Source organism: Chiloscyllium punctatum, chromosome 28, assembly GCF_047496795.1.
Source record: "Chiloscyllium punctatum isolate Juve2018m chromosome 28, sChiPun1.3, whole genome shotgun sequence".
In the NCBI taxonomy this organism is placed as follows: Eukaryota; Metazoa; Chordata; class Chondrichthyes; order Orectolobiformes; family Hemiscylliidae; genus Chiloscyllium; species Chiloscyllium punctatum.
Genome location: NC_092766.1, coordinates 14,064,106 through 14,089,011, shown reverse-complemented (window position 1 = coordinate 14,089,011; position 24,906 = coordinate 14,064,106). Strand labels below are relative to the sequence as shown.

General features: G+C 43.5%; 1 protein-coding gene across 7 annotated transcripts in view; it reads right to left on the bottom strand.

The window, feature by feature from the left end:
- The window catches only part of gabpb2b (GA binding protein transcription factor subunit beta 2b), a 57,534-nt gene that overhangs the window by 18,010 nt on the left and 14,618 nt on the right, over positions 1 to 24,906 (bottom strand). For 6 of the 7 annotated variants that reach the window (XM_072548960.1, XM_072548957.1, XM_072548956.1 and 3 more), the window contains 4 exons: positions 14,100 to 14,207; positions 11,456 to 11,623; positions 8,108 to 8,302; positions 4,122 to 4,263 (listed from right to left, as the gene is read on the bottom strand). In XM_072548960.1, coding sequence (XP_072405061.1) covers positions 4,122 to 4,263; positions 8,108 to 8,302; positions 11,456 to 11,623; positions 14,100 to 14,207 — 613 coding nt within the window. Of the gene's footprint in view, positions 1 to 4,121; positions 4,264 to 8,107; positions 8,303 to 11,455; positions 11,624 to 14,099; positions 14,208 to 14,337; positions 14,360 to 24,906 lie in introns of those variants that run through there. The other variant, XM_072548954.1, reaches the window with a different exon arrangement.

Genomic DNA, 24,906 nt, shown 5'->3' with positions numbered 1-24,906 from the left:
ATCTTCCCCTCTCACCCTAAACCTATGCCCTCTAGTTCTGGACTCCCCGACCCCAGGGAAAAGACTTTGCCTACTTACCCTATCCATGCCCCTCAATTTTGTAAACCTCTATAAAAGGTCACCCCTCAACCTCCGATGCTCCAGCAAAAAACAGCCCCAGCCTGTTCAGCCTCTCCCTGTAGCTCAAATCCTCCAACCCTGGCAACATCCTTGTAAATCTTTTCTGAACCCTTTCAAGTTTCACAACATCTTTCCGATAGGAAGGAGACCAGAATTGCACGCAATATTCCATCAGTAGACTAACCAATGTCCTGTACAGCCACAACATGACCTCCCAACTCCTGTACTCAATACTCTGACCAATAAAGGAAAGCATACCAAATGCCTTCTTCACTATCCTATTTACCTGCAACTCCATTTTCAAGGAGCTATGTCTCCTTGTTGCCCTCCTGATTTCCCTCTTAAGTATACTCCTACTTCCTTTATACTCTAAGGATTCACTCGATCTATGGTTCAGTGGCTCTGTGGTTAGCACTGCTGCCTCACAGCACCAGGGTCCCAGGTTCGATTCCAACCTCAGAGCAACTGTCTGGAGTTTGCACATTCTCTCAGTGTCTGCGCAGGTTTCCTCCGGGTGTTCCGGTTTCCTCCCACAATCCAAAAATGTGCAGGTCAGGTGAATTGCCCATGGTGTTAGGTGCATTAGTCGGGGGGGGGGGGGGGGGGGTGACTTTTGGAGGGTCAGTGTGGACTTGTTCGGCCGAAGGGCCTGTTTCCACACTGCAGGGAATCTAATCTAATAGAATCTAATCTATATCTTTTTCTCAACCAAAACTCTCAACCTTTTTAGTCATCCAGCATTCCTTATATCTACCAGCCTTTCCTTTCACCCGAACAGGAATATACTTTCTCTGGATTCTCGTTATCTCATTTCTGAAGGCTTCCCACTTTCCAGCCCTCCCTTTACCTGTGAACATCTGCCACTAATCAGCTTTCGAAAGTTCTTGCCTAATACTGTCAAAATTGGCCTTTCTCCAATTTAGAACTTCAACTTTTAGATCTGCTCTATCCTTTTCCATCATTATTTTAAATCTAATAGAATTATGGTCGCTGGCCCCAAAGTGCTCCCCCACTGACACCTCAGTCACCTGCCCGGTCTTGTTTCCCAAGAGTAGGTCAAGTTTTGCATCTTCTCTAGTAGGTACATCCACATACTGAATCAAAAACTTGTCTTGTACATATTTAACAAATTCCTCTCCACCTAAACCATTAACACTTTGGCAGTCCCAATCTATGTTGGGAAGGTTAAAATTCCCTACCATAACCACCCTATTGTTCTTACAGATAGCTGAGATCTCCTTACAAGTTTGTTTCTCAATTTCCTTCTGACGATTAGGGGGGGTCTATAATACGATTCCAATAAGGTGATCATCCCTTTCTTATTTCTCAATTCACCCAAATAATTTCCCTGGATGTATTTCCGGGAATATCCTCCCTCAGCACAGCTGTAATGCTATCCCTTATCAAAAACGACACTCCCCCTCCTCTCTTGCCTCCCTTTCTATCCTTCCTGTAGCATTTGTATCCTGGAACATTAAGCTGCCAGTCCTGCCCATCCCTGAGCCATGTTTCTGTAATTGCTATGATATCCCAATTCCACGTTCCTAACCATGCCCTGAGTTCATCTGCCTTCCCTGTTAGGCCCCTTGCAGTGAAATAAATGCAGTTCAATTTATTAGTCCTACCTTGTTCCTGTTTGCCCTGACTGTTTGACGCACTTCTCTTCTCAGCTATACCCGTCTCAGCTCGATCTCTTTCCTCACTATCTCCCTGGGTCCTCTCCACTATCCAATAAAAACCCTCAAAATTCTAAAAAAAAATAATGTAAACATATCAAGCAGCTTGTGTAAACGACACCAGTGATGAGCACATACACAAGCCGATCTTTCTTTCCCAAACCGAGGACACAGGATGGAAAGTAATACCGTTCCATCCAAATCTTCTGCGATCCCTGACCACTTCTGATGGGACCTGAAGCATTAACTTGCTTTCTCTCTCACACACTCTCCACAGACACTGCCTAACTTCAGAATGTTTTTATTTCTTTGACCATGCTGATTTACATGGGTAAATAAAGACAGTGAGTTGGCATCGATCATTGGGCGGATAGGGTTTAATTTTCACAGGTACAGATACGAACACACACAGACACACAATACATTACCAGGGTCACGATGATAGAAGTAAAAAAAAAATCACAGAGGACCCACTAAGATTTTTAGAAATCAAGACAACTTTGCAATGGAAAAACAATTCTGTGACAGAGGGGAGTCAGTGGTGCAGAGGAGATGTCACTGACCTGTGATCCAGAAGCTCAATGCTAATGCACCAGAGACAGAGGTTTAAATTCCACTGCAACCAGCAACGATGACCAAGAGTCTGTTATCAATTCTTGCACAACCCCACCTGGTTCATTCATGCCCATCAGCAGAAATATGCTATCCTTGCCAAACTTGTGACTACATGTGACACCAAATCCACAATGTGTTTCATTCTTAATTGCCCTCTAAAATGACCAAGCAAGCCACTCAGTTCAAGGGAAAAATATGGACGAAATGTTAGACTGACATGAAAATGTCCTTCTTTTACCTTGTTAATAATGCTAGGTCTTAAAAGTGATGTTCCGCAGAAGAGAACTATTAATTGCCAAAATGACAAAATTGTAAACACTCCTATTTAAAAGGAATCATTGATGCACCCATCCTCTACCTTGGTTATGGCACTCTGAAGTTCCTGTTTCAGAATTAGAATTAGCTTTATTGTCACGTACTCACGAGTACAATGAAAAAGCTCACTTCTTCCAGCTGAATTGCAATGGTTCTGAAGTGGGCGGCACGGTGGCACAGTGGTTAGCACTGCTGCCTCGCAGCGCCGGAGACCCGGGTTCAAATCCCGCCTCAGGCGACTGACTGTGTGGAGTTTGCACGTTCTCCCAGTGTCTGCGTGGGTTCTCCGGTTTCCTCCCACAGTCCAAAGATGTGCAGGTCAGGTGAATTGGCCGTGCTAAATTGTCCGTAGTGTTAGGTAAGGGGTAGATGTAGATGTAGGGGTATGGGTGGGTTACGCTTCGGCGGGACGGTGTGGACTTGTTGGGCCGAAGGGCCTGTTTCCACACTGTAAGTAATCTAATCTAATCTTAAAGGAGGGACTTGTGTCCTCATCCCTGCTCAGCTAGATGATTTCATTCTGTGCAGCAAAGGAGGTCCCCCATTTGGGGTTGGGTCCACTGCAACAAGAATGGCAGGGTGAACCCAGACACACGCTTGGATTCCAATTAGAAAAAGGTTCAGCCATCACTGTCTATCCAGATTCTATGTTTATTGCTTAGTTTCATACATTGACAACAATCCATAGACCGTGTCTGTGGGCACCACAAACAAATGTTTTGGTTGGGAAGGTAAACTGAATTGGTGGTAATAGGCGACACAGCCTCCACTGGTTTGAGCGGCCAGCCCGTGGAACACATGACAACCAGACCGAACGGGTTAGGTGGGCGAGTACAACACGGACACATTGAGTCAACTTTCTTGGTGTGAGTTTTTTAGGCAGTGTAGAGGGAGATTTATTCTATACATGATGCACGCTACACTTGGTGGAAGTGCATGAAGAAACAAAGGGTGGGTGTGTATGTGGTGGTGGTGGTGGTGTTGGTGTTGGTGAGGGGATAGCAGTTATTCTGCATCTAACCAGTGCTGCACTTGTCCTGGTAATGTTTGATTTCAATAGGTCACTTTGTTTACAGCCAGACAGGAGACAAAGATGGGGAAACGTGGCATGAGTGGAGCTCCTGGCAAGGTCCAAGGTCTACTTGTGGACAGGATAGGTCAGCAAGGGGCTTTGTAGGGTTAACCCCTAGCCAGGCCTCTGACCCTACAATTAACACAATCGTCATCTATATCAAAAAGTGATAATGACCAACTCAGCATAGCCATTACGGGTAACAGTAAATACAAAGAAAAGTTTACACACAAACCCACTGACAACAGTGCTAACCACCTCAGATTGTCCCATTCTGAAATTCAGCCTTTGTAAGGAGAGGCCATAACTTGCCCTTTACACACCTGAGGTTGTTTTGGTAGATGTTGAAGAAACCAGTCCTGAGAGGTTCATCACTCCTGCAGGCGCAATGATGAACTGTGGTGTGGCGACAGCGACTGAATTTGTCCTCTCTGGATTTGTGTTCACTTGATTCTGCATGGCTTCCTGCAAAGGACATGAGTGAACCTGTTAGATGGAGTATACTATGGTGTGCTCAGAGAGTTAACACCTTCAAAGTGGCACTTTGAGGAGTTAGAAATCCCAGGGTCAGGTAATGAGCAACATCTTACAAGGATGGAGCACATTGCTTCAATGTCAAAAAAAAACAGTAGTTCCATTCTGGGAGCTGGGAAATGTGGGAAATCTAAAACACGGAGGCAGTAGCCCATGCCCTTCTAGAGTAAAAGCATGTCATAGAGTACCTCTGATGAATATCTTTTGGGTCACAATATCAGAGCAGAGAAAGCTTTGTATGCCAATCCTGGAAATGCTGTACACTGGGAGAAAGTGAGGACTGCAGATGCTGGAGACCAGAGTTGAAAAATGTGGTGCTGGAAAAACACAGCAGGCCAGGCAGCATCCGAGGAGCAGGAGAATTGACGTTTCGGGCATAAGCCCTTCTTCAGGAATGAGGCTGGTGTGCCAAGTGGGCTGGGATAAAAGGTAGTGGGGAGGGAATTTGGGGGAGGGGCACTGGGAACACGATAGGTGGAAGGAGGGGAGGGTGAGGGTGATAGGCTGGAGAGGGGGTGGGGGCGGAGAGGTCGGGAAGAAAATTGCAGGTCAAGAGGGCAGTGCTGAATCCAGGGGTTGGGACTGAGATAAAGTGGGGGAAGGGGAAATGAGGAAGCTGGAGAAATCTACATTCATCCCGTGTGGTTGGAGGGTTTCTAGGCGGAAGATGAGGCGCTCTTCCTCCAGGTGTCATGTGGTCAGGGTCTGGCGATGGAGGAGGCCAAGGACCTGCATGTCCTTTCTGGTGATGGAGGCGGCCAAGGACCTCCCTCCCACTCCGCCAAGGACATGCAGGTCCTTGGCCTCCTCCATCGCCAGACCCTGACCACATGACGCCTGGAGGAAGAACGCCTCATCTTCCGCCTAGGAACCCTCCAACCACACGGGATGAATGTAGATTTCTCCAGCTTCCTCATTTCCCCTCCCCCCCATCTTATCTCAGTCCTAACTCCCGGTTTCAGCAACACCCTCTTGACCTGCAATTTTCTTCCTGACCTCTCCCCGGCCTATCATCCTCACCCTCACCACCTTCCACCTATCGTATTCCCAGCGCCCCTCCCAGAAATTCCCTCCCCCACTACCTTTTATCTCAGCTCACTTGGCACACCAGCCTCATTCCTGAAGGGCTTATGCCCGAAACGTCAATTCTCCTGCTCCTCAGATGCTGCTTGGCCTGCTGTGTTTTTCCAGCACATTTTTCAATGCTGTACACTGACCTGGGATCTATCCATTCTCAGGACCAATATCCTTCACCTTACTGTGAAGGATACATAGCATTTGCAGCATAAACAGGCCATTTGGCCCATCTCATTCATTACTGCATTGATGCGTCACATGAGTCTCCTGCTGGCCTTCCTCACCTCACTGCATCAGCATATTCTCTATGTTATCTTTCCCTTAGAAACAGCTACATTATTCCTTCAAGTTTGTGATTTCAACATTCTCAGCACAATCTAAATAAAAGGCTTTCCTCTGAATTTCTTATACTTGAGCTCCTGGCCTTGGTCTTCTAACATAAATTTTCCCTTGACAAGATCACCCCTCAGCAGTCCAAAGGACTTGTGAACAGAATGATGATTCACTGGTTAGCGCAGCTGCCTCACGGTGCCAGAGACCTGGATTCAATGTCAACCTCGGACAACCAACTGCATGGAATTTGCACGGTCGCCAGCGTCTGCCTGAGTTTTTGCTGGGTGCTCCGGTTTCCTCCCACAGTCCAAAGATGTGAGAATAAGGGTGATTTGGCCATGCTAAATTGCCTGTTGTGTCCAGGGATGTGCAGGATAAGTGAATTAGCCATGGGAAGTGCAGGTTTACAGGAACAGAGTAGGGTGGTGGGTCTGTGGGTGACTGCTTCTCAGAAAGATGGTGTGGACTCGATGGGCTGAATGGTCTGTTCCAACACTGTAGGGATTATATGATTACTTTATGATGCTTCAGTAATCTGCAATCATGAATAGGTTTCAAAGTCCATGGGGTCATCCAGACCAACACATCCAATCATCTTCCTAATCTAATACAGAATTCTAAATCTGCTTGAATAATTTTTGCATCCTGACCTTCATCCTATTCTTGACAACCTGTCCTATGTGCTCACACTTGCTGGGTTAAGTTTCAGAAACATGGGGAGGCCTCATTTGACAGCTTAAATACAAGCATAGTGAGCACTGGCAGGCAATGCAACCCAAATTATTTATAAGACAGCCACCCAAGCTTCTCTCCATCCAAACAACAGACCCTTTATTGGGTCACTCAATCTTCCTTTTTCTAGAGTAGAGTTCTTCCTGTAGAGTTTTTCCTCAATAGGAGAGAGTGATTTTGAGATAGCTGAGCTTCAAGACACTTTAGCATTGACGTGCATTCTTAAGGTAATTTTTCATTGAATCCATACGGATATTTACATGCTTACCAAAGCTAACTGGTTTGGCGTAGAAATCTGGATGGTGACGTTACCAAGTGTACAGCTGGGCAGCAGATGTTAAGGCATTGCATCTTGGCAAGTAGACGTAATGCTGTGGCAACGACAGGCCACAGGACTCACTTAGAGTTACTTTAGAAAATGAACCTACTGGACACTAGTGCAACATTTCAGTTAGCTGTGTCTACGGAGAAGCCCCTGGCGGATGACATTAACTGTTTAAAATAATGGGTATTCTGAAAACTGCAGTCTTTCTAATGAACATCATTAAGCTCCCAGAGTCATGTCAAACAAGGTTACTTCCAAATGAAGTTTGACAGATCCCATTTGTGCTAGAGTTCATGGATAATTCAGAATTAACATGATAAATCAAGGCTGCACTGCAGCAGCCAGTTGGGCAAATATGCGGGAAACCATCACATTAATGGTGTATACGTAAAAGTCATCATTGCTTAATACCTACCAACCCTGTCTCCAACTATCAGGATTATTAACAATTTTGCAGATGTTCTCACCCAACCTTCCTGTGGTTGTACTTTCAAGTCAACACTGAACAATGGCATTGCTTACTGATGAAAATGACTCAAAAGGGAACCTGGCACATAAACAATTGAAACAATTTAGTTGCAGTCTCCCTAGGTAGAAAGAGTTTTAGATCCTCTGTCTCACCGCATTGTGTGTATTGCAACCACATAAAACATGCTCACCAACCGGTCATGGGTAATACTAAGAATGAAACTCTGTTACAAGTATGAAAGGTTCTTTACATCTATTATAAAGAACATACTACTGATGATTAAACCCTGCTCTCAAAATAGCTGTAATTCCCCTCTTTTCTGTTCTGCAGAGACCAATTCTTTATAGGAGACAATTCTTTGAGCATCAGCAGCTCCTGTACCACCTGCCATTACTGAAAAAGTATCTCACCCATTCCTCCTGGATATATTATTCAGGAAGAGTAGCCACATTGGCTGAGATATCTTTGTGGGCAGCTAATCTTGATTTCTCAGCAATACCACCTCCCAGCTCAGCTACATAATAAATTAGGAGCAAGGGCTGTGGCTAATTTTGTTCATAACCAACAAAGCCATTATGGTGCTCAAACCACTACCCTCTTAGAGCAACAGTTACACTTTGTCTGTTTTTTTCATGCATTCTGAAATGCTTTTTTTAAAAGGGTCTCCAGGGTATAAAAGGTGCCATAAGAATGCTAGCTTTCCTTCCTGCTCTGACCCAATAATTACACGACAAGGGTGCGGTGTTCTCTTATCTGGAGAAATTCTTCTAGTAAACTGAAGCAATGCTTTCCAAATTTACCAAAACTCACCCACACCTTCCAAACATCTTTCCACATACCTGCAATATTCCCACCAATTCAGGATTGTGCTTGTCAAGGGCGATATCAAAGGCATTTTTGTCAAACTTGCTCAAAGCATGAACATCTGCTCCATATTTTAACAAAATCTCCACCACCTCGCGATGGTCATGTTCCACTGCCCAGTGCAAAGCAGTCATCTTCAGCATGTCCTTAGCATTTATATCTGCATTGTTCTACATTGGAAAGAAAAAGAAGGTATTTGGACATGCATCATTGAACCAGCCTGCATTTGCACACATCTGAGACAAAGTGACGACTAGTGGCAAAAAGACAGGAGGTGGCCATTCATCCCCTCAAATCTGTTCTGCCATTCAAGTAGATGATCGGCATTGGCACCTAAATTCCATTTCCTCATTTTTAATATTTAACAAAATCCATTCATCCATCTCAAACATTAGGAATTTTAATTCCCTCAGCATCTACAGCCTTCTGAGGCTAAAAGTTCCAAATTTACATCACTACCTTGTGTATGCAAATGTGCTCCCTGATTTTACTCCAAATGGCTTAGCTCTAGTTTTTAAGATCATATCCTTTTGCTTTGCCCAAAGGTAATAGTTTCTATAAAATTTTAAATATCTCAATTAAATCACCTTAAACTGAATATATGCCAGATTCATAATTTAATGCTTTATTTAATTTATCATTGCCACGTCTACCGAGGTACAGTAAAAAGTATTGTTTTGTGTGCTACCCAGATAAATCATATCTAATGTAACTACATCAGGGTAGAATGCAAAATATAGTGTTATAGCTACAAAATAAAGTGTAGAGAAAGATTAATTAGTGGGCGGCACGGTGGCACAGTGGGTAGCACTGCTGCCTCACAGCGCCTGAGACCCGGGTTCATTTCCCGCCTCAGGCGACTGACTGTGTGGAGTTTGCACGTTCTCCCAGTGTCTGCGTGGGTTTCCTCTGGGTGTTCCGGTTTCTTCCCACAGTCCAAAGATGTGCAGGTCAGGTGAATTGGCCATGCTAAATTGCCCATAGTGTTAGGTAAGGGGTAAATGTAGGGGCATGGGTGGGTTGCGCTTCGGCGGGTCGGTGTGGGCTTGTTGGGCCGAAGGGCCTGTTTCCACGCTGTAATGTAATATAATCTAATCTAATCTAGTATGAGAGTCTGTTCATAAATCTGATAACAGTTGGGAAGAAGCTGTTCTTGAGTACGTGTTTTCAAACTTTTGTATCTCCTGCCCATGGAGTAGGGTGGGAAGAGAGTATAACCTGGGCAGGAGTCGTCTTTGATTACGTTGGCTGTTTTCCTGAGGCAGCAGGAAATGCAGACCAAGTCAACAAATGCAAGGCTGATTGCATGATGGACTGGGCTACATTCATAATTCTAATTTCTTGCCGTCTTGGGCACAGCAGTTGCCATACCAAGCCATGATGCATCCATATAGGATGCTTTCTGCAGTGCATCTATAAAAATGGGTTAACAATGCAGGAGACTGTTTCCCTGAGATCCAGTGCCTAAAGCTGATCACAGTATTCCAAGTGCTGCCAAAACAAGCCTCCATATACGACTTTCTCACATTTACATATCAACACAGGCAATCCACACAAAACCAACCTATTTGTGTTTTCCATAACTTTCTGCACCAATCCATTAGCTTATCACTTTCTGCGCACCACTTTACCCAAATCCATTTGCACCTTCCTGCTCCTACTCTCCAATCTGTAAGCTCACACTAACATTTACCTTTCACAGATCCAAAATGTTTGATACCCACACCAACCCGAGCTGCAGCCAACAAACATAAACAGCATCTTTCAAATTTAACCTTGCGACAGTGCAGCACATTCTCAGACATTGCTGAGGGACAGGTTGGAATACAAAATCAGCTGTCGTTACTACTTCTTCACATATCTAACAAAAGACTACTATCAGCTTTTCTGATGCTTCATTCCTGCAAACAGCACAGGAACAATCAATTCAGCTAAAAAAAGGTTAATGCTGGTATTATTGCTCCACACAGCCTCCTGCTGTCTTTCCTCGTTTAACTTCATCATCGTATCTTTCTATCCCTTTCTCCACTGTGTACTTACCCAGCTTCATTTCTCGATGGATCTATTATTCACCTTGACCACTCCCTGTGGAGTAAGTCCCATTTCTCCCCCAACTCTTTGGGTGAACAAGTTTGCCCTCAATTCCCAATTAGATTGTTCAGTGAATTATATAGCTGACCCAAATATTTCCTTTAATTTCCCTAATCAACCTGTTCAGAGATGTTACGACACACCTCTGAAGCAGGTGGGACTTGGACTTGGACTTGGACCTGGACCTGGGCCTCCTGGTCATCAGCAGTAGGGACACTACCACTGTGCCACAAGAGGGCTCTCTGAACCATACCTTTAGTTTCCCCAACAAACAGAAACAGCTGCCTTTCATTAATTCTATCAAATCCTTTCATGCTTTAAAGACCTCAATTGAGTCAATCTCTCTTCTTCCTAACATAACCGGAAAAGGATCCAACATTGTTTAATCTTCCCCAAAAGGCTTAAAATCTTTTTGGTTGCAGCAGCATTGCTGTATTCCAGTAAATCTTTTCTTGCATCTTCTCCAGTGTCACTAAACTGTTCACAGGAACACCAAGTCTAATCCACCCAAGACTTAAAATATGTTTAAGGCAATTATTCTATTTTTCAATTCCATGCCTCGAGAACTGAACCCCAGAGCTTGGCCTGCTCTCAGTTAATGGCCTTATCAGCTTGCTATTTCAGTAATATACAGGGCAACCTCAATTATCCGAACGACACGGACAGAGTTTTTTGTTCGGATAAAGCGAATGTTCGGACAACAGTTTACCCGAGCATCTGGGCCTTGGGATCTCGTTCGGATAATCTATGCTGCTCTGTATAGAGTATTGCAGATAAAATGCTAGCTGCTGAGCATTGACCCAACACTTTCTTTGTGAATATATTTAGCACCTCTCTTCTCTTAACTTTGCCTTAGTGATCCTCTCTCCCGTTTGGAAGCATTCAGTTCAGATTGTAGGAAAGAAAATTGATTCTCAGCATTAAACACACGTATCCAGCAGCTGTGTAGGAGCACAGGGTTGTGTGTGTGTGTGTGTGTGTGTGTGTGTGTGTGTGTGTGTGTGTGTGTGTGTGTGTGTGTGTGTGTGTGTGTGTGTGTGGGGGGGGGGGGGGGGGGGGGGGGGGGGGGTGGGGGGGTGGTGGTGGTGGTCTACCAGAAACTGACTGACCAGCTGCACAACTCTGACACTTGTGGCTTTTAGTCGAAGAATTTGGTCATATTTTGTTTCATTTTTAAAAGATATAAAGCAGGGAAGTGACTCCCAATGGGCAAATCTCTACTGAAAGCTTACCCTGATCAAGAGCTCCACAATGCTTGCATGGCCCTCAGCTGCTGCCATGTGTAGTGGTGTCCTGTCAACTTTGGTTCGGGCGTCCCGACTAACTCCGGCCCGGAGGAGGACTTCTGCTGTTGAATAATGACCGTACTGGGCTGCAAGATGAAGAGGAGATGTGCCCAGCTAGGGAGAAGGAGAATGATACATCAAATTCTATTACAGCAAGATGTGCCCAGAGATAAAATGGTGCTACCTGGCAGTATTGCCTCTGAAAATCACACAAGTGAATCAACACCCTCTGTGTAAAGGACTTGCTGCGTGTATCCCCCTTAAACTTTTCACCTCACACCTTGACCTCTCACCCTGGAAAAAAGCTTATCTCTATCTACCTTGTCTATACCTTTCATGATTTTGTAGACCTCAATCAGATCCCCCCTCAATCTCCTTTTTTCTAATGAAAACAAACCTAACCTACTCAACGTCTCTTCACAGCTAGCACCTTCCATACCAGGCAACATCCTCGTAAACCTTTGCTGCACCCTCTCCAAAGCATTCACATCCCTTTGGTAATGTGGCGACCAGAACTGTACATAGTATTCTAAATGTGGCCGAACCAACATAGTGTACAATTTTAACATGACCTGCCAGTTCTTATCCTCAATACCCCGTCTGATGAAGGCAAGCATACCGTACGCCTTCTTGACCACTATCCACCGGTGCAGCAACCTTCTGGGGACAATGGACCTGAACTCTCAGTTCTTTCTGCTCATCAACTTTTCTCCAGACTTCCATTTACTGTATACTGCGCTCTAAAATTAGACTTCCCAAAATTTATCACCTCACATTTGCCCGGACTGAACTCCATCTGCCACTTCTCCGCCCAACTCTCCAGTCTAACCATATTCTCCTGTATTCTTTGACAGTCCCCTATGCTTTCTGTTACTACGCCAGTCTTCGTGTCATCTGCAAACCAACAATGCCCTCTTCCAGATCATTTATATATATCACAAACAATAGTGGCCCCAGCACTGATTCCTGTGGAACACCACTGGTCACCTTTCTCCATTTCAAAAAAACTCCCTTCAACTACTACTCTGTCTCCTGTTGCTCAACCAGTTCTTTATCCACCTGCTAAAACACCCTGCGTACCATGCAATTTTACTTTCTCTATTAGTTTACTATGGGGAACCTTATCAATACTTACTAAAGTCCATGCATATGGCATCTACAGCCCTTCCTTCATCTATCAACTCGGTCACTTCCTCAAAAGAACTCTATTAAGTTGGTAAGGCACGATCTCCCCTACACAAAACCATGTTGCCTATCATTGATAAGCCCATTCTTTTCCAAATATAAATAGATTTTATCCCTCAGTACCTTCCCCAGCAACTTTCCCATCACTGACGTCAGGCTCACTGGTCTATAGTTACCCGGAATATCCCTACTACCCTTCTTGTACAGGGGGAACAACATCAGCGACCCTCCAGGCCTCCGGCATCTTCCCTGTGTTTAAGGATGCTACAAGCTATCTGACAGGGCCCCAGCTATTTCCCCTCTCGCCTCCCTCAGCAATCTGGGATAGATCCCATCTGGTCCTGGAGATAATAACTTCTGGCCTAGCCAACACATCTTCCCTACTAATGTCAACGAGTACAACAGGATTATATAAAAAAAAGTGAAGTCAGTGGTGCAGTTTTAAAACACTGAACTTGAAACCCAGACACCCAGGTGAATGTTCGAGGGACAGGGGCTCAAATCCCACCATGGAAACTGGTGGAATTTAGTTAAAATTCAATTTCTTAAAATAGTTTTTGCTAGTGTTCTGCTTTATTTCATCCTTAAGTTAACCACTATTTTAGTACTAGATCCCAACTCCTCCTCTTGCCACCCCAGCACAAGGAAGCATTATTATTAGTCTAGAACAAATCCAATATTGACATTCTTCTTGTGGCTTCCCTTGCAGACTATTTGAGAGGAGATTCTTGAAGAATAATTAACCCAGACTATCTCAGGTTTAAGTTCAGACTTGTGTCAGGCAGATTAAATCCTTCCTGGTGATTATAACTAAGGCTTTAAGCACTGATGCTTTACTTGTCCTCCCAGACAATTGCCCTGGAATGCAATGCTGTTGTTATCTTTACCTCCCTTCTGGATTCTGAAATAGCGACTGTTCTAATTCCCAGTCTTCTCTCTCATCAACACACGAATGATCCCTGACAGACAGTACTACAGTCTTTTTCTTTCCTACACCCATTCTCACATATGCATACAAAGCAGCTTTACTCTACCCAACTTCCATCTGCTCCATGTTCACCATTATTTCTAACCCATCTGATTCGCTTGTGTCTAGTATCTCTAAATGTCTGGGTGCATTCACATCATCTTCCTAACTACTAGAATCCAATAGCCCAAATACTGTTATCCAGGGACTCCCAGAGTATTCTCTAAAAGTAAACATATTGCCTGCTGTATTACTGGTTCATAGCCAGTCAGCTGTGGTTTGAGGTTTTAAAGCACCTCTTTCTTCTTCAATGCTTCCTGGGGATGGGTCATGTTCAGAATGCAGAGTTCCTGCTCAATAACATCACATTTTAAAAAAAATATACTGCCTGACATTCACCAACCAGCTCCCCCCACCAAAAAAAAATAGTTCACTTACCCAATCTGTAGTGAAGGGAGCACCATTTGCCATTAGTGTTCGCACCTCATCGTCCTGTCCTTTTCGAGCAGCCTCCAACAACCTCTTCCCCAAATCCACCAGGGACATCTGGCCAATTCAAAAAGGACAAGACATGAAAAAAACATCAGACTGTTAAACAGTTAGAGCTTGAGACATTGAAAACTTATTGTTCGCTAAGAAATACTGAAGACAAGTGACACTCAGAACACACACTCACTGTTACTGCCCGATTCAGCATGCTTCCTCTTCAACACAACCTAGGAGTTCAAAATTATCCATGGTCTAACAAGGCAATGGAAAAGCACCTGGTGTGTGACACACCATATAATTCAAGAGAGATGATGGTTTGATTCATGGCCTGATAAGTTACCTGACAAGCTCGATCAGGAGACATGATGCTGACATTGGGCTCATTGCCTCTGGGCTATGGAAACAAGAATTAAATTTTAGGTTTCTCACTGCTAACAGTGTACCAAGGGATCACGCCTACCACCCAAGTGGGCCATGGAAGTGCATATACTGGCAACAGGTCTTCACTGCATTCTGAGGGTCACTCTGGTTAACTTTGATTTCTCTCCACAGATGCTGCCAGACCTTTGATTTTCCAGCAATTTTTGTTTTTGTTTCTGATTTGCAGCATCTGCAGTTCTTTCGGTTTTTAGGCCTTCACTGCACGTGGTCGAATAGTTCCTCACTCTCAAAAGTCAACTAACAAATGAGAATGGTCGCTTGGGTAAAGCAAATGCAGAGCCACCAACATCTCTGGATCTTTAACCTCTACAGAGATAACAGCATCCTGGACACAGAAGTGGGAAAACTCACATCAGTGACAACCAGTCTTTTCACAGTGACTAGAGTCAGCTCATATTGCAAGTTTTATCAGAATGTTCTATGATACCATTAAAAGAAACTAACCTACTAAGCTGCACTAGCCTCGTAACAACTAACACAGCGCTACTTGCTTTTAAAGCAAACCACAGCAAATGGAACATATTGAATTAATTCATCTCTGCTGCTTCAGAATTTAGGGTTTTCTAAGGGATGAGAGGAGGTGAGGAACAACAGAGGCAGACAGGAGGGACCCATTTGATCCCAATAGAACAGGTCAAAAAGAAAATAAACTTCAGGATATATCCTGAGTCCACTCAGTGAATTTTGCTAAAACGTGCAGCTGTGTAGAGACGAGGGAATACCGGGCCACACCCATCCCCCCACTATGGTCTAATGACACACTTCCACGTCTGGGTTTTAACAGACTGTAGGAAATGCAGGAAGGAAAGCTGCACGGAGTGAAGAGGTTGAGTTGCTTTTGATTTCATTTGTATGGAAAACTTGAGCCAACTTGGTCCGCAATAGGATTTAATTGGCTCAGTGGAAGGGGCCAGTGATCTTATACTGGCTACTTTCCCAATCTCAACGCACACTGCAATTTATACTTTCAACAAGGAACATCAGAGAATACTTGGCACCAGCAGATAGGAGAGGCAGGGAAAGGGAGGAAAAGAGGGGGGGGGGGTAAAAAAAAAGTTCATTCATTTTTCATGGTACCTTTGCACTTTACCCCAAGGTGACTAATTTCCATATGTTACTCTTCACTATGTATTCCAGACGCTGTTGTGTCAGTGTTGCACAATGCATAACACCATAACTTAGCTAATATATATTAGACATCTTGTGGCTGCATATGCTCTTTCATTCTACCTTCGTACGTTCACACTTATCTACCACGGCACGGTGGCACAGTGGTTAGTACTGCTACCTCACCGCACCAGCGACCCGGGTTCAACTCCCACCTTGGGTGACGGACTGTGTTTAGTCTGCATATTCTCCCAGTGTCTGCGTGGGTTTCCTCCGGGTGCTCTGGTTTCCTCCCACAGTCCAAAGATGTGCAGGTCAGGTGAATTGGCCATGGTAAACTGCCCATAGTGTTAGGTGCATTAGTCAGAGGGAAATGGGTCTGAGTGGGTTACTCTTCGGAGGGTTGGTGTGGAATCGTTGGGCCGAAGGGCCTGTTTCCATACTGTAGGAAATTAATCTAATCATAACACTATAGAATGATGGAGCAGCTTGAAGAGTTAATTGACTGAGCCATTCTAAGTTTGTAGTTCAGTTTCCTTGACACGCCACTGCATTTGTGACTATGTATGTGTATACACAAAGATATGTTTTATGAATAAAGTATATTTAATTTTTAAAGTAAATTTATAATAGAAAAGGGGTTGCATAACATGTGGCACTATACTGACCCTCTGACCTGTTCAAGCACTGAAATGCCATAATTGGAGGGGTATGTTACAGTATGCCAGCTTAGTCTATTAAACATTTATTGATATTTACAATGAAAAATAGAAATAAAGCAAAATGTAGGACTTAAGAAAAAGAGCCAAATCACAACTGTTCACCCTAACCCAATTACTCCCCCTCCAATATCCATGCTGTAGTTGGACAGAACTCCCAACAGCAATGGGAAATTGAGTAGTACGTAAAAAATCTGCAATCTGTGTCGCAGTTTTCTTATTTGGACATTATCTCACTAAGCAGCAGATTGTTCTATGGGCATTCCTAGATTTCAACCCCTCCCATACCTAGACTAGAGCTAATCTCAGAAATGTGATTGGTCCTTCAATTTCTAAAATGGGAATGCCATAGGAGATACACCATGAAGTATGTCCTGGGAGGAGGCACTGAACAGGTATCATTCACAGACATGGACAGACAGTGTTCAATCCTGGTTCAATGACCCTATACAGTCATATAGTTATACAGCATGGGAACAGGTCCATTGGTCTAACCAGTCCATGCCAAAGATAATCTCAAACTAAACTAGTCCCACCTGCCTGCTCTTGGCCCATATTCCTCCAAACCTTTACTATTCATGTACTTCACCAAACGTCTTTTAAACATTGTAATTGTACCTAAATCCACCCCTTCCTCAGGAGGTTCATTCCATACGAGCCCCATCTGTGTAAACAATTTACCCCTCATGTCTTTTAAAATCTCTTTCCTCTCATCTTAAAAATGCACACCCTTGTCTTGAACTTACTCATCCGAGGGAAAAGACAATGACCATTAACCCTATTTATACCCTCATTTTATAAACTTCCACAAGGTCATCTCTCAACTTCCTATGCTCCGGTGTGAAAAAGTCCCAGTCTTTGACTTCAGTTCTACTTTAGAGAGACATCAAAGCATAATATAGGCTGACATTTGAGCACACTATTGCATTGGTCAAGATGCTAATTTTGGTAAGAAATGGTTCGAGATGAAATGGTTAAACAGAGGTCCTGCCTCTTCTCTCAGATAAAGATGGAGACCTTTTATCCCTATTTCAGTTTAAAGACCAGCATTACTCTATCAGTTTCTGTAAGTTCAAAAGACACTAAATGAGATCGGTCAGTAAGAGGAATCATGCTGCGTACAACGTGGTTACGACAGACAACTCAGAAGTATTTCACTGGCTACTAAGTCTTTCATGAGAAATTCTTTCACAGAAAGTAAGAACTACTAGTTAGGTTACATTTGATCTCAATCTCTAACTGACCCCATGTGGTTTGCTAGGGCCATTTCAGAGGATGATCAAATGTCAATCACAAGGCTGTGGGTCTGGAACCATGGTACGTATCCTGCTGAAGGATGACAGATTTCCTACCTGGTTGGTGAACCAGATGATTTTTAATCACAATGATGGTTGGTCACAATCATCGAGACTAGCTTTCAATTCCACCAGCTGCCCTGGTGGAAGCCGAACCCTTGCACTATAAGTCTCTAGACAAAAAAGTACTTCAACCAGAGGGGTACTAATATCCTGGATGGGAAATTTGCTGGTGCTATTTGGGTGGGTTTAAACTAGCTCAGCAGGGGGATGGGAACCAGACATGTAGTTGCAGTGCACAGGAGGATGAGAGTAGGAAGGACAGGGACAGGATTTCAGGGTCACAGGAATGAGCTGGCAGACAGCAAAGTGGTTTGAATTGTGTCTACTTCAATGGCAGAAGTGTACGAAATCAAGTAGGTGAGCTTGCAGGATGGATAGGTACCTGGGTCTTCAATGTTGTGGCCATTTCGGAGACGCGGATAGAGCAGGGTGAGGAATGGATGTTGCAGGTTCCAGGATTCAGATCTTTCATTGAGAACAGGCAAGGCGGTAAAAGAGGGGGAGGCATGGCCGTGTTAATCAAAGGATAGTATAACGGTGGCTGAGAGAACTTTTGATGAGAACTCGTCTACTGAGGTGGTGTGGGCGGAGGTTAGAAACAGGAGAGGAGAGGTCACACTGCTTGGAGTTTTTTTTATAGGCCTCTGCAGAGTTCCAGGGAGGTGGAAAAGAGGATTAGCAAAATTATTCTGGGTAGGAGTGAAAGGAACAGGGTGGTCATTAAGGGGGACTTTAACTTCCCCAACATTGACTGGAAATGCTAGAACTCTAGAACGGCAGATGGATCAGTTTTTGCCCAATGTGTACAGGAGGGTTTCCTGATGCAGTATGTCGAAGGGCCAACAAGAGGGGAGGCCACACTGGATCTGGTGCTTGGTAATGAACCAGGCCAGGTGTTTGATTTAGTTGTAGGTGAGCACATTGGAGAGCGTGACCATAATTCAGTTACATTTAGTTTAGTGATGGAAAGGGACAGGTACAAGGTACAATTATTGATGGGACAAGGGCAATTATAATGCGATTATGCAAGAATTAGGATGCATAGAATCGGGTAGCAAAATGCAGGGGATACAGACAATGGAAATGTGGAGCTGGTTTAAGGAACAGATATTACGTGTCCTCGATAGGTATGTCCCTGTCAGGCAAGGAGGAAGTGATAAGGTAAGGAAATCGTGTTTTACAACAGAAGTTGCATCTCTTGTTATGAAGAAGGAGGCGGCTTATGTGTTGATGAGGCAAGATGGTTCAGATGGGGCGATGGAGAGTTACAGATCAGCTAGGAAGGATTTAAAGAGAGAGATAAGAAGAGCAAAGAGTAGTCTTGAGCAAATAGAATAAAGGAAAACCCTAAAGCTTTCTATAGGTATGTGAGGAATAAAAGGATGATTAGGGTAGGAATAGGGCCAATCAAAGACAGAAGTGGGAAATTCTGTGTGGACCCTGTGGAGATCGGAGAGGTGCTAAACAAACATTTCTCGTCTGTTTTCACTCAGAAAAAGGAGAATATTGTAGAGGAGAAGAATGAGTTACAAGATATTTGACTAGGAAGGATAGAGGTTAGTTACAAACAGGTGTTATCAATTCTAGGAGTGAAAGTAGACAAGTCCCATGGCCAGATGGGATTTATCAGAGGATTCTCTGGGAAGCTAGGAAGGAGGTAGCAGAGCCTTTGGCTTTGATATTTGAGTCGTCATTGTCTACAGGTTTGGTACCAGAGGACTGGAGGATTTAAAATGTGTCATTGTTCAAGGGCAGCAGAGATGACCCTGGTAATTATAGATCAGTGAGCCTTACTTCTGTTGTAGGAAAGGTTTTGGAAAGAATTATAAGAGATAAGATTTATAATCATCTAACAAGCAAAAATTTGATTTCAGATAGTCAACATGGTTTCATCAAGGGCAGGTCGTGTCTCACAAACCTGAGTTTTTTTGAGAAGGTGACGAAGCATGTAGATGAGGGTAGGACAGTTGACGTGGTATACATGGGCTTCAGTAAAGCCTTTGATAAGGTTCCACATGGTAGGCTGTTGGAGAAAATACAGAGGCATGGAATTGAGGGCGATTTAGCAGTTTGGATTAGAAACTGGCTTTCTGAAAGAAGGCGGTGAGTGGTGGTTGATGGAAAATATTCAGCCTGGAGTCTGGTTATTAGTGGTGTGCCACAAGGATCTGTTTTGGGATCACTGCTGTTTGTCATTTTTATAAATGACTTAGACGCAGGCATAGGTGGGTGAATTAGTAAATTTGCAAACAACACTAAAGTCGGTGAAATAGTGGACAATGTGGAAGAATTTTATAGGTTGCAGGGGGACTTGGATAAACTGTAGAATTGGGCTGAGAGTTGGTAAATGGAGTTCAATGCAGCTAAATGTGAGGTGATGAATATTCTTCACTTTGGGAAGAATAACAGGAAGGCAGAGTATTGGGTCAATGGAAAGATTCTTGGTCGTGTGGATGTGCAGAGGGATCTTGGAGTCCATGTACACAGATCCCTGAAAGTTGCCACCCAGGTTTAGTGCTGTTAAGGCGGCATATGGTGTGTTAGGTTTCATTGGTAGAGGGATTGAGTTCCAGAGCCGCAGTTATACAAAACGCTGGTGCAGCCACACTTGGAACATTGCGTACAGTTCTGGTTGCCATATTTTGGGAAGAATGTGGAAGCATTGGAAAATGTGCAGAGGAGATTTACCAGGATGTTGCCTGGTCTGGAGGGAAGGTCTTACGAGGAAAGGCTGAGAGACTTGAACCTGTTGTCACTGGCAAGAAGACGGCTAAGAGGGGATTTGATAGAGACATACAAGATGATCAGAAGACTAGATAGGCTAAATAGTGAAAGTCTTTTTCCTAGGATGATGACAACAGCATGTACCGAGAGGGCATAACTACAAATTGAGGGTTGATAGATATAAGACAGATGTCAGAGGCAGGTTCTTTACACAGAGTGTGGTAAGAGCGTGGAATGCCCTACCTGCTAATGTAGTCAACTCAGCCACATTAGGGAGATTTAAACAATCCTTACATAAGCACATGGATGATTTTGGGATAGTGTAGGGGAACAAGCTGAGAATAGTTCACAGGTTGGCGCAACCGAAGGCCGAAGGGCCTGTTCTGCGCTGTATTGTTGTATGTTCTAATCAGCCACTCAGCATTGTAAACTGGAATTTCTTAACTCAAAAGGATAAGGACACACAGGTATTCCTTATTCAAGGCAGATAGATTTTGAGTGAGCCGGGAGATATAGGGGTGATGCAAGAAAGTGAAGCTGACACAGAAGATCAACCACAATCACCATCTCAGAATGACAAAACAGGCTTGAGTGGTGCAATGTTCTTCAGATTGCAAAATGTTGGAACAGATCAGCCATACAAAATTAGCATGTGATTAGACACCAAATGTAATTAGACACCAAATGTAATTTGAACCTTCAGAGTGATGATGTGGAAGAACTCTGCCTGACTATTGAACAAGTTTTAAGTCAGTTGCCTTCAAAACTAAAATATAGCGCAAATGTAATTAGAACCAGGAACAGCCCTTAGAACTTCCTGTGAGGATGGTTTTGGAACTTATGCCAAGAGTAATTGTGACGCAACGAGAAAATTGGAATCATGAAACACTATTTGCAAATCCTATGGCCTGTTTTTCAGATATTCCGAATGCAGTTGGGCAATATGACAAAAATCATAATCTTCAGCAATTGCACATAGGAGCCTTTCAGTACAGGGACTTCCTTTTCTTTTCAACCAAATAGGAGTGACATGGAAAGGAGCCAACATGAAACTGAATCACCATTCCTGGGGAAATTTGAAAAAGAAAAGTGCAACTGTGTGTTTGCTGCACCATAACGTGCAAGCTGGACATTCAATATCAAACTACAGCATCTTTAAGGCTTAAAACTTCAGGTGGCCCTTCACAGAAAGAAAACAGACAGCCAATTGTAAAAGGGCTCAGATATGAACCACTATTCTACGTAATATCAAAGTATAAACCACTGTATTTTTCAAAGAGCATGATTTCTTTCATTAAATAAATTTTTAAAATATACCATGACAGTAGTGGTTCATGAAGATCACTAGAACACTCTAGAGAAGTCAACATTTTGAATCAAAATCTTTTTAGAATACTTAAGGTTCTGAAGAAGTCCCAGAGGATTTAAGGAGGGAAGGAGACAAAAGAAAAGTGCATAACATAAATGAAGCAGAGTCAGAATGGCTTCATGAAGGGGAAAGGCAGCAACTGTAATATATTTGGATTATCAGATAGCATTTAAGGTACCATACACTGTGTGCGTGTGTGTGTGTGTGTGTGTGTGTGGTAGTAGTAACTAGCCCCACCAATCACAAAAACCTAGCAACCACGTTCAGTGGATAATAGCAAATGTAAACACAATGGAATATAAAACAGGCCTCTTATCTAAATAGACAAACCGCCCATAGAAGGTTCATTGGATTGAGACCAGGTCCTGAGGACTGCCTTATGAGGAGAATTTCAACAGGTTGGTCAAGTGCTTGTTGGAAAATAGAAGTATAAGAGGTGACCTTATTGAAACATACAAGACTCTTAAAAGGAGTTGACAAGGTGAATGTGGAAAGTTTATTTTCCTTTGTGGGAGATCGCAGGCACAATCTCAATTTTCAATACACCTATTTCATACAGATAAGGAGGAATTTCTTTTCTCAGAGGATTGAAACCTGTGGAACTCTTTACCAGAAGGCTGTTGAGAATAGGTCACAGTATATTCAAGGCTGAGGTTGACAAGTATTTAAACAGTGAAGAAATTAAGGGTTATGGGGAGAGGGCAGGAGAGTGGAGTGAGGATTATCAGATTAGCCATGATCTCATTGGAGTGGCACAATAGACTCGTGGGGCTGAATAGTCTGCTTCTGTTCCTATGTTTTTTAATCAGATTACAATAGATTGGGATTAATTTAGTGTGCTATGCAAAGGCCATCATGAAGTTGGCTTCTGACAAATAACTTCAAATATATTCAATAATCCAGATTTTCTGTTCTTCCATTGTTTAACCAGAGAAATCTCCAAAACCAAATGTTAAAACAAGTGATCTGCTAACACAAGCAGTAAAGAAGTTGAGAAACTTTGTGGTGAAATGGAGGTTGGGTGTAAATCAGCATACATGTGGAAGCTTCAGATGATATTAGATTAGATTAGATTACTTAGTGTGAAAAACAGGCCCTTCGGCCCAACAAGTCCACACCGCCCCGCCGAAGCGCAACCCACCCATACCCCTACATTTACCCCTTACCTAATACAATGGGCAATTTAGCATGGCCAATTCACCTGACCTGCACATCTTTGGACTGTGGGAGGAAACCGGAGCACCCGGAGGAAACCCACACAGACACGGGGAGGACGTGCAAACTCCACACAGTTAGTCGCCTGAGGCGGGAATTGAACCCGGGTCTCTGGCGCTGAGAGGCAGCAGTGCTAACCAAGAGGCACATGTGGATTGAGTATGTAACGATGCATCATCATTTGGGATCAGAGGTAATACACAGGGACTACTGTCAGCAAATCCACATTGTGCTCAGCCTTTCACAGAGCAAAGAAAAGATTCAGGTATTTGGCAACCACGAGTCAAGGGCTGCATTTCAAATTAGACATGAGAAAGAAAAGCTCATCTGTACCAAACACAGAATTTTCCAATCTCACATGGGTCATTACGTTTAGTCGGCAGAAGTAGGTACTGCAGATGCTGGAGACTAGAGTCAAGATTAGAGTAGTGCTAGCAGGTCAGGCAGCGTCCAAGGAGCAGGAAAAATTGACACTTCAGGCAAAAGCACTTCATCACAAATGAAGTTGGAAGCCTCAGGGGTGCAGAGATAAAATCTCTCCACCATCCCCCTCCACCCCAAGGTTCCCAGCCTCATTCCTGATAGAAGGGCTTTTGCCCGAAATATCGATTTCTTTTCCTGCTCCTCGGATGCTGCCTGACCTGCTGTGCTTTTTCAGCACCGATCTAATCTTGAGTCATTTAGAACCTGCTATAGGGTGCCTCAAACTAGCAGACCAGTGTGGCACCGAAAAAGAACAGCAGGTCAGGTAGCATCCGAGGTGCAGGGGAGTTGATGTTTCATGCCCATCTGCAGTCATTTTCTCCCAAACTCGCAGACCAGTCATGTGTTTCTGGATCTGCTGGCTAATGAGGGACTATCAAAAATTAGGCCATTCAGCCCCTCAAGACTATTCCATTATTCAGGTGATGCTGGCTGATATGGTACCCACCTCCACAGCCCTGAATATCCCCAACCATTTCAACAGTGAGATGCATTTTTATAGTCCGATTGAGTTATGAACATTGGTCAATAATATCATGAAACAAATTTATCGTAGACTGAAGGGGGAAAAAAAAACAATACTTTTCCATTCTTGTGAGACATAGTACTCTCGTTTCATCATCATAACATAGGCCTGTAAAACCACCCATATTTCCAGGTACAGAAATAACCAATAGGGCAGTTATAAGAGTGCTAATTTTACTCTTTACTGAAATCCTAGAGAAAGTGCTTCTTCACAAGGGAGAAGTGTTACCATTTTTCAGCCTTGCAGCAACACGTTTGGCATCTGGTTAAGGCACCATTTCCAATGCAAACATATTGCAGCATGACTTCTATGCAAAAGGGCAGAACCAGAAATAACAAATCAAAAATACAGGAAAGCAAGGTCAAAAATTTGAGAGAGAGAAGAGAAATATTTCAAAATGAAACTGACCTGTACCAGGGCTCTGAAGACGAGGAACCACACTTTCCTCACAAAACATACTACATCCATCCAGTTACTGAAAACTTGAATTCCTGTAACACTTAACTCTCAAAAACAAAAAAAAAGTTTCAGAAATGACAGCCAGACTACTAAGACCCCTCAGAATCGTAGTAGCACACACCCACCAACACTCTCAAACAAAAACTAACAAACTTAAAAAGACCCAGTACATCCCATGGACAAAACCAACATCGTCTACAAAATTCCATGCAAGGACTGCCAGAAACACTACGTAGGACAAACAGGAAGAAAATTAGCTACCAGGATACACGAACACCTGCTAGCCACAAAAAGACACGACCCTCTCTCCCTCATAGCCCTACACATGGAGGAAAAAACCCACCATTTCGACTGG